Genomic DNA, 18,587 nt, shown 5'->3' with positions numbered 1-18,587 from the left:
CTAAAACCTGCTAATATTAAGGGATTGTAATGGATGGCAACACGTAAATAGATTCAGCGAATGAAGAAAGAAATGGTCAAATAGAGCAGTGAGATAAGTCAAAGAAGACAGTAAATAAACAATTGATCAGAAGCTAATATGTAGTTTGAAAAAAGAGAGAGTCCATCATTTGACTGTTCATGTGTTTATAGTGATGGGTGTAGAAACTGAGAGGAAGAATTGAAAAAAAATATATAAGAGAAAATGTAATCTGATGTTGTCAATCTTCATCTATTCTTGACTTTTGGGTGTATGGTTCTGATCCTCGGAAACAATCCGGCCATTAAGTAGCTCACGTCAGCCAAAAAAGAAATCTCTTAAACTACTAGTTTACCCACAATCCCCCTCTCTACATTACCTCAGATCTTGTTTACTGCTCTTACAGCAAGATGTGTCAGCTGACTTCTCTCTTGTAGCTAAGTAAAACTTTATATTTTTGTCCATTTTTTCTCTACTGGTATTAATCTCTAAACGTCTTAGAACCCTGTAATTTTCTGGTCTACCCCTCAGTGTGAGTGCGCTTGTTGCCTTTCCCTTTACTGTTCATAATTTCCACTACCATCATTGGTAGTGCCCTTCCTCCTCTCCTTTACCATTAAGGAATCTTTCCTGCCATTGTTGGTAGTGCTTTCCTTTGTGGTGTGACTGTTTGTTGGTTTTTCTCCTCTTTCCTTTTCTTTCTGCCTCTCCGATTTTTATTTAGCATGATGGCAGATAAATCTAACAGCTCCACTACTGGCTTCAAACAATGTAAAGTGTGCTGCAGGAAAATGCAAAACTCAGATGGCCATGATTGTTGTGTTTATTGTTTGGGTGCACCCCACTTAAGTACTGACTGTACAATCTGCCAGGGTTTCAGGAATAGAGCCCTGGTAGAACATAAGAATAAGCTTATTCTCAAAGGGCTTCATTAAAGCCCCTTTTGAAGAAGCCTTGTCCAAGACCAACCAGTCGCCTCCGGCCTCTGGTCCAAAACTTCCCATTCGGTGCCGACATCTCCATCGGCACCGACCATTAAAAAGCACAAGCATGCATCTGCAGGTTCCTCTTCAGAACTGAAATCTAAGGTTCTGAAGCTTTTGGAATGGACTGAATGTTTGGCAGTGTTACCCTTACCAGTACCGTCAACACCGACCATGGCGCCCACTCACATTACAACTCCTACTACTTCTACTTTGCCTGTAGTTTCGAGTCGGCGCCGACCATGGCGCCCACTCAAATTACAACTCCTACCACTTTTCCTTTGCCTGTAGTTCTGACAGCAGCACCGATTGTCACTGCTGTCATGGGAGCGCTGATATATCCCACGGCTGCAGAGATGGTGCCGAAGACTGACATTTCTACTTAGCCCAGGACCACTTACCCCCCCCCCCTTTGAACCCTCCTTTGGACAACTCCCTAGCTCCTTTCTAGAGAGACACAAGTCTCCTTCTGGATTATCTGTTTGCTCTACCAGAAGTCTCTCAGAAGTTGATATATTAAGGATGGTGGATCAGATCCTGACAGCCAAGGGTCTTCCCTCATCTTCTCAGCCCCCTCTCCCTTCTGGTGCAAGGGGTTTCTCTCCCACAATCCCTTCTTACTCTCCTCCTCTGACCTCTTCACAGGCTTTAGAGCTCTTGACTCCAACCTCATGGACAACCTTTATGTCTTCAATGCTTTTGGTGCCATCAGGACTGTGTGTTTGCCATCGCTCCCAAGGAGTTTAAGTCAGCTCAGATTTTTTCTATGGGGCTGGCCTTGTCTCTTTGGGCTGCACCGACAGAAGACCCATCCTCGGTTCTGGTGTGTTAGGTGGGTCTCTCGGGCCGAGTTTGCCTGTCTTGGTTCTGGGCTGCCATCCCTTCTCTGGGGGTTCTGCCTTTCAAGCCATGCAAAGAGCCTTGGCCACTGCCTTGTCTCAGGTGGCTCCTGTGTTACCGGAGTCTCACCCTTTGACCCCGGGTTTATCGGTTGTACCACCAAACTCTATCCCTGGACAGTGAGCTCAAAGGTCACAATACTTACCTATTAAAGGTGTACCCTCTTCAGAGTCCTCTTCAAATCCTCCCACTGAAGAGCCACCTTGGAAGAGATTGTGTAAGAGGAAACACCTTGATTCTCCTGAAGAATCCATCATGGAGGACATGGATTTCGATGAGGGGCAGGTTTTCCCACTGCCCCCCTCTCACATTCTTGAGATCCAAAAAGAGAGAAGTGATTGGAAGCCTAAAGACCCTTCCTCTGAGGAATTTGTGTACTTGCAGGCCTTCGGTGCTCACCCATCTACCTCCTGGGTGACCCCACCCGCTGACGACCTAATTAAATTGATCACTCAACAGGCTTGGAAGGCACCCGATTCTCTAGAACCTGTCTTCTGGAGACCTAACAAAATACTTTCCACTCCTGAGCACCATCCACATTGGGCAAAGGGCTTAGTAGTTGATTCTGTGGTGGTAAGTGGCTGCCACCAAGAAAGAACTAGCAGAGGAAAGTTCTACTGTACATCCCCCTAACCCAGAGTCTAGGGCGATGGACAGATTTAGGAAGCAGGTCTATGTATCCATCAACCTTCTCCATCAGGTTCTTGAACTTTTTGGCACACTTTACTAGACTTCAGAGGGATCTGGTCAAGGAGCTGTCAGATACCCCAGTGGAAGCAGTGGCTGAGGGGGTTCAAGAAAAGGTGGCCTCTCAGTTAGCTATCCTGGAGTCAATTTCAAACTCATGCATGAGGCTCATTGTGCCTGCAGCTGAAGGGGAAACCAGGTCAGAAGGTTCAGGTGTTGCTATTTGTTGACATGCTTGGATGCACTTGTGCGAGTTTGCGGAACCATTCAAGTCTTCCTTCGTCAGTGCTGCCTTTGACAGATCCTCATTATTTGGGCACAGTTAAGGAAATCCATCCAGGTGTAAAAAGGAAGGAAAGACTCTGTCTGCTGTGGGCGTATGTTTTTCCACTCCTCAATGATCCTACTCCAGGAATCAAAGGAGTGGGAAAATGTGGTTCAAGAAGTCCCAGAAGCCTTTCCAGGACACACATGGTATGGAGTCCCCCCAGGGCAGAGGGGTGAGTTACAATGGAAGACGCCACCCTAGAGGCAGGGTTGGTTTGCAGAATCAGGGTTCCAGGGAGTCCACCTCTGGTCAGCCATACCAGCGCTCCTGAAAGGGAGCATGATTGTTTGCCTCTGGAGGCAGTCGAGGGAGATTTCCTTGCACCCAACTGCCTGGCGATGCATAACTACCGATGCCTGGGTGCTAAGGATTATTTCCAGAGGTTATTCAATCCCCTTCACCCTTTACCCTAGAACCCAAGCAAGACTCCCCAAATTTCCACCCAGTTAGAGGGATCAATCAGCATTAGAAATACAAAAACTGCTTGAAAAAAGTCATCCAAGAAGTCCCACCAGACCAATTAGGATCTGAATTTTACTCAAGATTCTTTTTAGTGCCAAAGAAAACAGGTGACTGGAGAACAAATTTGGATTTGCATTCTAAACAAATTTGTCCAGCAATCAAAGTTCCAGATGGTCACGGATCAGTCAGTACTTCCCTTCATACAGGAAAACAATTGTATGTGCTCTGTCAAATTTCAAGATGGATATTACCACATAAAGATGGAAAAACGCTTAAGAAAGTTTCTCCACTTCTGGCTAGAAACCAGTCATTACCAATTCAGAGTGCTGTCCTTTAGTCTCACCACAGCCTCCAAGGTGTTCACCAAATGCATGGCATCAGTCACAGTACATTTGAGACTCCACGGATTCTGGGTGTTTCCATACCTAGACGACTAGTGCCTCACTGCTTCCACCAGGCATCTACTTCTATGAAAAACATATTTCATTCTGGAGCTATCTGAAGAGCTGGACATCGCAGTCCATCTTGTGAAGTCTCAACCCCATCTCAGGAGATGGAATTCAACAGAGCTTGTCTCAACACTGTCTTGTGTGGCATCCCTTCCCCTCTACAGGTTGCAGAAAATACAGTCACAGTTTCACCCTATTCTTTGTTCAGGCAAAATACAGCTTAGTAAATTCTGCAAGCATTGGGCTCCATGGCAGCAATGATCATGTTAGTCCCACTGGCAAGGTTTCACATGAGACTTCTTCAATGGTTGCTTGTGAACCAATGGTCTATTATAACCCATCCCACAAATCATGTAGTTTTTATATCCAGACGATGCAAAAACAACCTATTCTGGTGGATGCAATCCAAGGAAATTCTTCTTGGCCGTCCCTTTGTCCTCCCTCAGCCTAAGGCCATAGTCACCACGGATGCTTCCCAGATGGGGTGGGGGGGGCATTATCATCTGGGGAAGACAGTCCAAGGCACTTTGTCACCCTCTGAGGAAAATCTGCATACCAGTGTTCTGGAGCTCAGGGCAGTGCTTCTGGTGTTGTAAGTGTTTCATTCTGCCTTACATCAAGGAATGATAACTATTCCATCAGTAAACATGTCCAGAGTCTGGTACATCAACAAACAGGGGGGAACCAAGTCCTACCCACTGTTTAGAGAAACCCTTCAAGTGTGGGAATGGGCCATAACTTCCAACCACTTTCTGATAGCAACCTACATCCCAGGGAGTTCAGACGTGATTGCGGACAAGCTAATGAGATGCATCCTCATGCCTCATGAGTGATCTATAAACTCCAGAGTGGGGAAGAAGATCTTTCTTCACTGGGGCCAGCCTTGCTGTGACCTGTTTGCATCACTCCCTAACAAGTGCAGAAACTACTTTACCCTAATTCCCCTCAGGGGGAGTACCCCAGAGACACTCTTCTCCTCGATTCACCCCCAGATCTCCTTTATGCATTTCCCCCTTTCCCTCTGATCCCTCTATTCCTCAAGAAAGCAACTCAGTTGAGAAGCAAAGTAATCCTTATTGCACCTTACTTGCCTCGACAAATATGGTTTCCCTTCCTTTGGCCTCATCTACTTCGACTCCTGTGTATTCTGGACCCAGTTCTGGACCTTCTGTCCCATCCTCAGGGTGTAGTGCACCCCATTCTAAAGACCCTCAAGCTGACTGCTTGGTTTCTCCAATTCCGTTAGCCACCAGGCATAATGACATCCCATCTCCTGTATGACACATTTTCTTGACATCCCATAATCCATCCACTAGGAATCTCTACTGTAGTAAATGGAAGAGATTTTCTATCTGGGCTTGTGATAATGGTCTAGATTCTTTTTCAGCACCAGTAGAAAAAGTTCTAGAGATTCTAGCTACCATCATTGGTAAAGGACCGTCTGCTTCCACTATTAAGGTTATCTTAGCAGCTATTTCAAATTTCCATAACAGTTTCAGTGATCAGCCCTTAATCTCCCACAGGCTTTGTAAGTTTTTTCTTAAGGGCACTATTCATTTAATGCCCCCATGCAAGGACCCTCTTCCACCATGGGACTCGACTGTTGTAATGCAGTGTCATACATCTCCTCCATTTGAACCTGCAGCTACCTATGACTTAAAATTTCTGTCTTGGAAAACTTTGCTTCTTATAGCTGTTACCTTGGCGAGACAAGTATCTGAATTACAGGCTCTATGTTCTAAAGCCCCTTATCTAGTTTTTCATAAAGACAGAGTGTCACTCAGAACAAACTCATCCTTTCTTCCTAAAGTGATTTCAGAGGCCAATATCAATCAATCTATAGACTTGCTTGTATTCTTCCCAAATTTTTCTAATAAAGTCAAATACTGCTTGCACCTTCTGGACGTGCGCAGACAGTTACGTTTTTATCTGGACAGAACTAAGCAATTTAGACAATTAGAACAATTATTTGTATCTTTTTCAAGTGCAATCTTGGGCAAACCTTTTTCTAAGGTTACTCTATCAAGATGGTTAAGGGATTGCATTTCCTTTATTTACATGAAAAAGAATCTAAGACACCCTATGCCGATGAAGGCACATTCTACCAGATCTATGATGACTTCATTTGTTTTTCATTCTAAAGCTTCCATGTTGGACATTTGCACAGCTGCAACTTGGGTTACACCACATACCTTTATTATTCATTACAAATTGCATATGGTTTCCAGGGGGAGAGCCTCCTTTCGTTCTATGGTTCTCAGGAATGTTCTTCTGTAGGGCCACCCAGGATCTAAAGTAGCTGGGGACTGTCCCACAAGTCAAGAATAGATGAAGATTGACAACATCAGATAAAGAAGTTATGACTTACCATAACATTCTATCTGTGTTGTCGATCTTCATCTTTTTTTTGTGTCCCACCTCACCTGCCCCCTCCTATAGAGTTCTGGTGGAGTGACATGGTGTCCTGAGTTTCTTTGTTAGGATACACCTTGGACATGGCTTCTGGTTTGAGTTAAGGTATTTTCTTCTGTAATCCTGCAAACTTGATTTGAGGTAATGTAGAGAGGGGCATTGTAGATAGACTAGTAGCTCGAGAGATTTTTTTTTGGCTGATGCAAGCTATTTAACGGCTGGATCGGTTCCAAGGAACTGATTCATACACCCACAAGTCAAGAATAGATGAAGATCGACAAGACAGATGGAACATTATGGTAAGTCATAACTTCTTTTTTTGAAGCATGGATTTGAAATGTTATAATATACAAAAAAGTGCAGGAAAAAAATGTCATTGTACGTACAGAACTAAACAAGTGCCCAAATGCTGGTCTTAACACAAGTGTTGGTAGTTAACCCAAAACTACAGACATGCTCTTTTTCAAGGGAATCAAGGAGAAAAGCTATCCATTATGCCTTAAAGTCCATATTCAGTACTGCTATTGTTTGATGACTAAATGCAACAAAAATCGTTCCTTTTCATTTTTGTGGCATGTTGGCTTGGATTAGCAGGGCACTGCCTTTTGTACAGTGATAGTGCACTATGGTTGGAGGAAGGGCTTTCTTTTAGTTATATTGGTGAAAATCAAAATCAGTGCCTTGATGTTAATATTTTTTTTAGATAAATACTCCATTGGTTCCCTATTCAAATAGCCATGCACTCTTTCCACGTTTGTCATGGCAGCTATGTTACACATTTCTTTGTATACGTAATTCTTTTTTCACATTCAACCATTTTTCATTCTTGTACTTTAACACAGAAATGCCTGAAATTTCTACCAATAGCTTTGTTTACTAGCATATTCAAGGCTGAATGAGACATTTGGTACAGAGTACTATGAACATCTGCTCACTCACTTCAACACCAAAGTTAGATTGACAACAGTAACTATTTCAATCCTTCAACTTATCAGATTGTTTCTTCTTGCTAATAATACATTTCAAGAACCCCTGGTGTCTTCCAAAGAGAAATAGTTTTATGTTAAAATATAGGCCCAGCCACACTGTACTGTACTATGCCGGTTTATTCTGAATGATGTAAGATTCTAAATCTGACAGATATAATGATTAATTTACTGTAGTAAATCCTTGTTTTTCATGTATATGTTGCTTTGAATATTTTCTGTACACCAGATGTTGACTATTTAGTTATTTTTGTAAATGATAATCTGTAGAACATGTGGAGCTTTTCTCCCTGGGCTTCTGCTAAAAAAGGGCTACTTAGCTGAGTCAGACAAACCCGGTCAACAAATGTAAAATAAAAATAAATAAATTATTTTCCCAGGAGAATTAGTAGCCCTTAGCACTTCAGTTTGGTTGTCATACTCCTTTCTTGTGGTTTAATAACTTATATTGGTATAATTAAGAAATTGTGCAATAAGTGTTGCATGTTATTTATTTCTAATCCTGTGTCAGAATAAGTAGTTCTGTTTTCATTAACTAATTAAGCATATTAGATGGATGGATAGATGTATTTACAGTTATATGTTTATGTTTCATTCCTCTGAACAACAGGTACAGATAACTTTTTTTTTTTTTTTGTGTGTGTGTGTAGGCAAGTCCATATGAATAAAATGCCAAAATTAAGATATATATAATATATAATATATATATATATATATATATATATATATATATATATATATAAAGTTCTCTTTTAATGTGGTTTTTAGCATTTTACAGAGCAGGCTGGCATAAATTAATCAAAAATAAAAAACAATTTGTTCGCAGAAATTATTCAGTATACATAGGTTCATAGGTAAATTGTCCTTGCAGGCCATTTTAAGCCTAGCAATTTCCCTTTTTGTGCTCGAAATAACCTGTCCCATTTGGTTATAGATTAGGCGTATCCATCCCATGGTCAATAATTATATATTACCCCTAATGAAAATAACTGGGATCATACCATATATAACTGGAGGGGACCCATGCATGGAATAAAGCATTTAGCAGCTGCCTCTGTCCATTAGTAGTACAGGGGCAATCCTGGGGCAAATTATTCATTGTGCAGATGTGTGGCAGCAAATGTGTTAGCAGACATATCTGTGAATTCACACTGATTTCAGGACTTGGATATTTTTAAAACAGACATATATATATGTACACATATACATTTTCAATAACCACTTTCTGGATTTTGGGGAACCACAAGATATCACAACAAACAAAAGATGTAAGTTAGAAACCAGTACTGTATGTGGATGCCAGTCCATCAGAGTAATGTAAAACAGTGTTTCTAATTAAGTTATTCATTAATAGTTCAGTCCACTGTTATCAGAAAATTAATATTACCATTAAGAATATATTTTCTGTTAAATTTCACATTTATGTTGACATTAACATCCATTATTTCATGACACAGTGAACAGTAAAGCACTGTAACAAGATGGTTTAATATTTTTAATGATGAGACGTGCTCATAATAATGCATGTTACTAAAGGAGAAATAAAGCAATATCTGAGAATAAAACTCCCTTTTTGATGCCTTACCATGTCTTTTACTTTTCCACATTGGAAGGCAGAACACAACAGTGGGATAAATCAGGGACATACAGAAAAGGGAAGCTTGTACATCTTATTTTAATCTCAACAGTCTCCAGTGACATTTCCACTAAATCCGAGACAACAGCTTTACCAGGAAAGACCTCTTGTTGATGTATGGTCTCAGCTAGTAAAATACTATATTTAAAATAAAATGAAATTTGCTAAAAATAAAATGGTTCTTTATTCCACGTTTTTAGAATTTTAGAATGATAAATCTTAATCATGCATTGCTCGTCCTAGCTTAAAAATAACTGGAACACTTTCAAAGGTCATCTAATGGCTGACAAAGCTTGAACCCTTGAGCTTTGAGTGACAGGAAAGAGCTCAGGTTGCTCTATGGTCCTAGCTAGAAAAACACTATATTTAAAATAAAATTAATTTGCTAAAAATAAAATGATGTTTTAGTCCACATTTTTAGAATCTTAGCATGAGAAATCACCCTAGCTTAAAAATAACTTGAACAGTTTTAATGTTACCCTACTGATGGATGAAGCTGGAATTCTGCAGCTTTAAGTGCCAGAGCTTCAACTCGCCAATGATCGGAGTTCATCTACACAAAATCACTTTTCTATTCGAGGCTGGGGGATTTCTCCCTTTTTTGAGTAAGTGCTACTTGGATGTTGGTATATATACAAATGGGTTGGAATATTAGTTTTAGGAAGTGATAGGGACTTTACATTTGGTGAGAAAGAGTGGAATTTTAGGGTTAGTAAGCAAGGACTCAGGTTAAGAACTGGGTGGGAGTTTTAGGGTTAAAATTAAGGCACTGGTAGGGTATACATTTTAATAGGATCAGGGTTAGAGCTAGGTGGGTTAAGTAACTAAGTAAGCTCTAGCTAGTGGGAGTCAGAGCACTTTGCCTTTCAAACAGGTGACATTGACAGTGAGAGTGTGTGTCGTGAGATACTAGCATGTGACATGTTGTAGTAGAATCTGTTAAAAGTGCAGTAAAACATTAAGCATGCAGAAGTTCAAATGTTTGTTACATTTGTTTGGAATAGTTCAGTAATCCCCAAATTACATGACTTTTTTGGAATGATTTACTTTAGTACTTATTAGTTATACAGTTATGAAACAGAGATGATTGTGATATTAAAAATATGTATGAAAACATAAGTTGTAAAGCTATATTGTTAAAATATTAATATTACCTTCAGCAAAAGGTGAAGAAGTTGGAAGATATTGCAAAAGAGCACCAACAGTACCACGATGCAGTGCATGATTTCACAGAGTGGCTTAACTCAGCCAAAGAGGAGCTTCATCGCTGGTCAGAGCTATCTGGTGACACAGCCGCTGTACAGAGGAAGCTGTCAAAAGTAAAGGTAAGGAAATGTGTATGCATCTGTTTCACAGCCTGAGTAATAGGGATTTAAGCAGCTCTTTTGTCAACCTTAATTTCTTTATATCAGGGTAGAAGACAAGCTTTCTGTTTGTAAAGCTTGGTTTAGCTCATCTTCCTCATCTTCAGGTTAACAATATAACTGTTTATTTTTTGTACCAGTTTTATTTTAGACCTTATTTCAACACTTTTATCTGCATATTTCTACATCATGTTACCTATATTTCTACATCATATCATCTATAAGAGCACCCACTCCTTCTGCCTCCTTTATTCCTTCAAAGTAATACACTCTGCAAAGCTGCCAGTAACGCCATTACTGGAAAAAAGAGCAGACTCCTAGTGACTTACTTGAATTATGTCAGGGAGTCGCATCCACCACCACAGCACACTATTTCTGTATTAACTGTTTCATATAGGACTTCCACATATTCAGTTATATGGCATTTGTTAATTTCAGCAGAATCATATAGTAACCCATTTTGGATCCAAAATACAAATTTAGACTTTCACAAACATTACCACTGAGGTGAGTAAACTGGAGACGTTGCCTTCAAATGTTAGAAAACTGCTTTTGTAAATCAAATACAGTTCTGTGGTGATTGTAGATTTACATATTGTTCCAGCAGGGGAAAGGGGTTAGTTGATAAGTGACGGCTGATTGGGAAAATGTACACAGCCAGAAGTTATTGACATGTTTGAAATAGACTGCCTTAGTGACATATTTGAAGTAGACTGCCTCTGTTATTTAAATGTTATAGCAGGAGGTCCAAGATGTGTTTTTGTAGGAAGTTGGGCATATTGGTGGTGTGGTTATGATGGAGACTGTGTGTGTGTGTGTGTGTGTGTGTGTGTGTGTGTGTGTGTGTGTGTGCGTGCGTGCGTGTGTGTGTGTGTGTGTGTGTGTGTGTGTGTGTGTGTGTGTGTGTGTGTGCGCGCGCCCTTTGTTGTTTTGGCTATCATATGGGTTTATGTGCCTGGCCTGAGTAATCCCCTGTGTTAGGGAATGTACCTGAAGGAGGATGATAGGGTTCTAAAGAGGACAGTATTCAGAGTGACACTGTTGCTTGGTAGATATTTGTGTGATGAGTGGCCATTCCTACAGCACATGTTGTTTTTGGGAGGGGGAGTGGAATTTTTAAACTGGGTCTAAAGGTGTGTGATTGCAATGAATCATATAGTGTACAGGCCAATGGCAGGTCCATTCTCCTTTTACAGTTATCTCCTATGGTAGGTGGTGCCTGCAGGAGAGCGACAGTGTTTGTTGGAGGGGTAGGCCAGATCAATCGCCATGCCTAATTATGCAGGCCTAGTACTGCATTGCAGGAGTTTGAGGTGAACATACAGTCATTCTCTGTTTTAGGGATTTTAGGAGAAGTTAATCATAAAGTCTAGATTTCAGTAATGTAGTTCCTTGTAATACATCCATAACATGTCACAGTATGCCTGAGTTGAGAGAAGGTAGAGTGGCGTCCTACAAACATGCATGTGTAGGAAGCACTATGTGGGTCATATGAGGGGGTATCACTCCATGCTATTGGATGGTGTGCCTTAGGCCACACCCTATAATTGTGCTGCATGCATACTGAGGCTTAAATCAGTGGCCTAAGGTCAGAGAGCAGGCATACTTTGGCTGTCATTCACTATCTTTGGCACTAGCAGGGTCTTTCGGCTTTTCCCGGTTAGGGGTCGCCACACACGCCCAGCTAATGATTGGCAGTGGATTTTTATGGTGCCGAGTTGCCAGTCTGATGCCCAGCCTTCAAAGAAGGCACACCCATTCACGCATGCACCTACTTGCATGTCTTTAACATCACTCGACAATGGGGAGGACATGCAGACTCCACACAGAAAGCGCTCCAGCCGAGAATCGAACAAGAGAACCTTTTGCTGTGAGGCGACAATGCTAACCGCTGCACCACCATGGCCGATATATGGCACTAGCAGGGTGGGTGACATAAAATGACAGTGAAAAGCACTGTTGGACCCTGTAGCACTGCAACACTTAGAAGTGCAGGCAAGGTATACCCATCCAAGCTTTTGATGGGGGCAGTATGTGTGCTGCTGTGGAACCCTAACATACAGAACACATGACATGCTTCAGCTATCCATATGTCATGTTAAGCTCTTCATTGCAGGTTAATGCTGCTGCTGCCTGGTGTATGGCACAAACATACTAATTAGTATGTTATACTGAGCACCACTGAATGTCAGGCACCTGTTAAAGTGGCATGTGCCTCTTTATGGGTTTGTAGTAACACAGTCCATGGTAAAACTGGTCTTTGTTGTGTGGTACTGAGATGCAGTTTACTGGGGTATATCATGCCAACAAATCACATGTATGTGTTTCTTTACATTGACAGGTACACATCCTAGAGGAACAGAGAAAGAGGAAAAGAGGAGAAGGAAGGAGACATTCTCTCAGACATAGAATGATAATTTTTGGAGGCTTTCCATGAACATGGTTAGTGGATGCTCAAAAACATAAGGACAGTGGCAGGACCTTGTTGAGCAGGTTAATGTAGACAGCAACTTTAAACAAATGCATGACCAGTAAGACACAGAGTCACTCACACAATTAGTCATTCATATGCAATAGGACAACCTACCTGGCAGAGGAGCAAAGGGCCATGGATAGGGGGGTCTGCCAGTGGAATCACTGATGGAGAGGAGCTCCTGGTACCTCTGTTATTGATCTGTGATAGGTCTTTCATTCCCAGTGTAGGTCTTACCTGGGAAGAAAACTTCATTAAGCATCTCAGATGTCAGTTAATGATGACCCAGGTGGGTATTTCCTAATATGTATAACTTGTAATAGAACCTGCTAAATCAGACCCATACACCTAATGAGCATGGCTATTTTGTTGTTACAGATCAGCTGGAACTGCAACAGCAGTTTCAGTCTGCTGTGTTGCCTAGATATTTTGCATGTCACTCTGTTTTATAATTATACCTTCGCTTGGATGCAGATGTTTGAGAGGAATGCATTAGTACACTCAGGTGTGTTTTCATAGGTGATTTGATGTCAGTCTTGACTGTGGATATTGGCATCCCTTACATTGAGAACTATCTGAGCCCAGTGATGATGCCTGCAACAGCCTGCACATTCTAGGGTCATTGTGTAAATGTTAGGCATGACTAAAGTGACAGGCATATCATCTACACCTTCCTTGGACACTGCTTCTGGGCCTTTGCAACCCACCTCTCAGTGCTGGGATGTCACACAAGGACAAGAGTTGGCTGACACTTTAGCACAAGGAGTAAACCTTTACCTTGTGACAGAGACACCCTTGTAAGTTGGCAGCTCCCTTGAATATGGAGAAGGGAGTCATGGTTGGAATACTGGTGGCTGGCAATGCAATATGTACCACCATCTCTCCCGAGATGAAGTTTTCCATGCCCACCGCAAAGGAGGTATGCAAGACCATTATATATTGGGACAGTTGAATACCACTGCAGCCATAGCAGAGCTGATTGATGTTGTATGAGGTCTGTGTGATGACCTCTGAGAGGGTCTGGCCAAATTATCTGCATTTGTGAAAGCTGGTGTAGGGTGTCTGTATGCTGCAGATGCCTCTGTATGACCATACATCATTGCCATTGCAATTTCCATTTTCATGGCCTGTTCTCTTGCATTTCTGTTGGGAAAGCCCACCAAGGGAGAACAAAGACACAGCCTAGGTCCCATAGTACCACCACCTCTGCATATCCAGCAGTGTTGAGGGCACTATGGAATTTCATGAACACAGACATACATGGCCAGGATACTTATGCTAAAACCACCCATAGCACTTCACATTCATAGAGCACTCTTTTGTGTGTGTGTGTGTGTGTGTGTGTGTGTGTGTGTGTGTGTGTGTGTGTGTGTGTGTGTGTGCCGTGTATCATATCTATGACAATCCCTGGAGAGAATAACCCTGTGGATGAGGACATGCATAATTGGAGCACCTAAGTCCTGAGGGTGGCCTAGACCAGTCTGTCAGACCACAACACAGTGTGACATCTCCTGGTAGAGCTGTGTCTTTGAAGATTCATAGACACCCATAAGCTTCACCATCCTCTCTCTATGTACACCACACCAGTGACACCACCTCTCCTTGTACATTTTTCATGGTTCACCTCAGTCAACAAACCAAGAGACACACAATCACTCACTTAACAGAAGTTGCCCAACCCCCCCCCACCCACACACACACAATGCCTATTGCTAACATATGTCACTGTGGCTCTCCTCACATATGCATATGATGGCAGCTGTGCCCTGCCCTTAATGTTCTATTATGAAGGTAGCCTGTGTCTGATGCATAGTGCGACCAGTCCAAGAATGGCATAGTATAGCCTGGTTGTACTACTGCATGCATAATTGTTTTATGCTATGTGTAACGTGGTGCATAGTTGTGAATTCAATACTGCCTCTTGGCCATTGCCACAACATACAGTATCCACCTCCTTCTTGCATGATCATCCCCTGTGGCTGTATGCACCATGTGCTCCAAAACAGAAACCTCCTCTGCTGCAGAGTCTGCAACTTCCTCTTACAAATCACTCATGTAAGACTGAAGTGTGATATATGTGGGAATCATGGGAACTATCGGGGTGATGCACTAACACAATGTATATCATACTCTGTGCATTGCAGATCACATGACAGTTGATAGCTGCTTCCCATGTGGGTCTTTGATGGCAAAGTGGGTGCAAGTCAGTGCTTACAGTACCTCAAGGGAATGGGTTATTTCATAAAATGCCAGAATGTTCTTGCTTCTCTAATCTGTGGTGCATGGTAAGCATATGTGCTTCTTCACATGCTGCAGCATGACATTGAGAAATTAGTGTAGTTTCCTTGAGGCAGATGCCTAGGACACACCCACCACATCACCTGTTAGTTGCTGGAAGTTATCCATAGCCATTATTCTCAAAAGCTGCACATAGGTTGATGTCCACATTGACGGGTACACCATGCATCTCACAAGCATAGACATGAGGGTGACACATCTCTACCTGCTCCTGCATTGTGCTTCTCTGTCAACATGGAAGTCTCAGTATCATGAAGCAGGTGAAATCTTTGGCATGGTCAGATGACTGTGTGGAAAAGTGGGAAAATAAGTGCACCTCTGTGGCTACCAGCTGTGAGATCAGCCTTGTGCATATACATATCTGTTAAAGTAGCTAATACTCCGAACATGTTTTCTCAGTCTCTATTTCAGACTGCAAGGATTTTACTGTGAACAACTGTTCTGATGGTCATTTCTTGTGACGCTACATTTATATATTTCTGAATTACTGCACCATATTACTGACACCGATTTACATTCACCATGATTCTCGTTGTAATAATGATGCTCATTTCAGTATCATTATACATTCATGCTGGCTGACATATTTCACAGTCCAGCAACATTGTGCTATAGTTCTGAATCAACCCTGCCCTATAGTTGGCTGCTCCTCATACTAATTAACATACTACATTGTTTTATTTGTTTCTGAATTTAAGGAGTATGCAATGCATCAGTTTTGTTGCCTTTTCTATGATTTATATTATTTTACTGTTAAATTACTCAATTTGACATTCATTCTACAAGTTTTATGTTTCAGGCATAGACTTTCAGATCAGATCTTGTCATACTGATCAGACAGAGGTCATCTCTCAGTCTGTAAGAAAAAAAAATACAAAGGCAATTCCTGATGTCCTCCATTTTGATAAATTAATCAAGCTACTAGTCTATCCCATTACCCATAATGTTCTGTATAAGAACTTCTTGCCCAGAACTCTCTTTGTCTTGCATAGCTGCAGACTCATATAAAGAGGTGCTCCCAAACCACTTTATTATTCTGAGGTATTTCTTTTATAGTTTTTTTCATCTTTTTTCACATAATTTTAGCCTCAGTACTGAGTATCAACTTTTTCTTATCTGTTCCCTCCCAAGACCTTGGTGTTCAGTCATCATTTTCACTACTAAATGTTGTTGTATTAATCCATTACTTTTTCTTTTTTCGAATTTTAGCTGCAGTGTTTTCTGGCTCTTTTTAAGATTGTCATTAATATCTTCACAACTATTTTCTTTAGAATTCTTGTTTGTAGTTCTCTAGTGATTCTGAAATGAGAGGCCTGCTTTTTTCTCTCCTGTACTATTGTTACTGTCCTTTTACCTGTATTATATAGATTTGCTGATATTTTTCTATTATCGTAATGGAGAACCCTTTCAAAAAATGCAGACGTGGCAACAAGCTTCCTCTTCGGGACAGACACAGAGTGCTTGTATTGCCTGGGAGAAGAACTGAATATATCTTGCTGTGAGATTTGCAACTCCATTACTACAAATACTATGAATGACAGAAAACTTAAGATGCAGTTATATTTGACCCCAAATTCTTTATTTGTCAGAACTGTGTGTCCTTTGACTTCAAAGGAAATTTGCGAGCCAAAGGTGTCAGCCATGAAGTCGAAGCTGGGTCCATCCATTTCAAGGGATGAGGCCAATGCTGAAATAATTACTTTTACAAGTGAGTTGGCCAAAGCTAAGAAACAGAAGCATGGAGTGGAGACATGGATCTTATTCTCCATCTCCTTAAGAAAAGTATATAAGACAGACGCTGTGATTCCTTCTCTAAGTTTTAGTTTGAGCTAGATTTCCTGCTAAATTGGTTAAATCTCCAAATCTAACCCTATGAACTCCAGCTATAGATAAATGAAAGTTAACCATTATGACCCCTAGACTGACCTCACTAATTTTACTCTGTCCCCACGTCTTTGTTAGATTATGAGACGCTTGCAGATGCTAATAAACAAGTTAAAAAAGCACAATGGTCCAACCGGTCCCAAAACTCGAAACACTTTAATAGCCAAAGAAACGAACACACATTAACACTGACAATGTTACAAATACATTTTCGTCCAAACAACTTCTTCAGATGAGCATGCTAACCTAACCTAACGAACATATTTAAATAGCTAACAATCAAATAATGACCAATAAGAATCAACACTCAATTAATACTAAACAAATACATTTCCTAACCCTTTTGTTTAAAATGTTTATAAAAACAATTCATTCATTTTAAAATCATAAATATCAAATGTAACTATTATACATTTTTAAAAAATCAGTTAAAAACATTCATTTTATTTCATAGTTTACACAAATTATTTGTTTAATTAAATAATAAAATATAATAATTTTATGTCATATCGCCATCTAGTGGACAAATAATAAAATCACATATAATGTCATTTGATAATTCAAACATAAAATATATGGCAGATACTGAGTAAATAAATACCTGAATCTAAAATTGATGTGTTTTGTGTTGATATAAAAATCCATATCCATTTCTTTATCATTAACAACTCAGTCTATAATTTAGCAGCTCTGAGCTTTAACACAGGCACAAGGGAAATCATATTGTTTAGACCAGGGAACCTAGAGGCTTCCAACACTATTTGCCAGTAGAGCTCTCTGTACTCCACTCTTGTTTCCCATGGTCCACCCCTTGGGTCCATACCAACTGTTTCAAGTACAAAAAAACAAACTGCGCCCCTGTGCATGCACAAGTGTGCTTATATAGAGCATTGTTCTCCTGCTTCCTCCTTATGTCATATAGATGCTCATATAATCTCTGCTTAAGCTTTCTTTCACTTTTACCCACATAAAATGAATCACAATTTTTACATAAAGCCAAGTAAATAATTCCTTTTGTGTTACAATTTACAAATGTATTTAAATTAATTTTCCTATTCCTTGACTTCAAAAACAAGGCTTCCCCTGTTATAATGTGGGAGCAGTAGTTACAAATCCCACAGTTGAACATACCCTTTTTGCCTCTCATGTTTCCATCCCAGCTTCCTCTATACATACCTTTCTATAAAAGGTTCTTTATGTTGTTACCTTTCTGATATGTAAATTTCAATACATTATCAAAAATGTGATTCAAATCAGATACCTTTGCGAAAATTTTCCATTCTTTTTCTATGATTTTCCTAACTAAGCCTGCCTCTCCATCATATGAAATTATTATACCTGAACTATAAATATCTTTTTTATTTTCCTCTTCCATGTTTTTGTTTGAATTAAACATTTCACTTTTCCCTAATATAGGGGCAAACCTAGTTTTCCTTTCTAAAAGAACTTCCTTATGTATCTGTTCCAATAAGTCAATAGGGTAACCTCTGTCGGCAAACAACTTCCTCAAATATTCACACTCTGTGTTGAAAGTCTTGTCTTCAGAGGTCATCCTACTAGCACGCACCAGCTGACCCTTTACCACCCCCTTCTTTTGGTGATATAGGTGAGTACTGGTGTAGTGCAAATATGAATTTGAAAAGGTATCTCTACAAAATATTTTGGATGTAAAATGTCCATCAATTTTTTTGTATGTTCACATCTAAA

At 40.5% G+C, this 18,587-nt stretch overlaps 1 protein-coding gene across 1 annotated transcript in view; it reads left to right on the top strand.

Moving 5' to 3' along the window:
- The window catches only part of SYNE1 (spectrin repeat containing nuclear envelope protein 1), a 2,173,401-nt gene that overhangs the window by 93,467 nt on the left and 2,061,347 nt on the right, over nucleotides 1-18,587 (top strand). Inside the window, exon 6 of the mRNA XM_044089035.1 lies at nucleotides 10,022-10,186. Within this exon, the coding sequence (XP_043944970.1) occupies nucleotides 10,022-10,186 (165 nt within the window). The remainder of the gene's footprint in view (nucleotides 1-10,021; nucleotides 10,187-18,587) is intronic.

This window comes from Protopterus annectens, chromosome 1.part0 (genome assembly GCF_019279795.1).
Source record: "Protopterus annectens isolate FY-2018-M chromosome 1.part0, PAN1.0, whole genome shotgun sequence".
Classification (NCBI taxonomy): domain Eukaryota; kingdom Metazoa; phylum Chordata; order Ceratodontiformes; family Protopteridae; genus Protopterus; species Protopterus annectens.
Note: the sequence above shows the minus strand (reverse complement) of the source record. Positions and strands in the feature narration are given on the sequence as shown.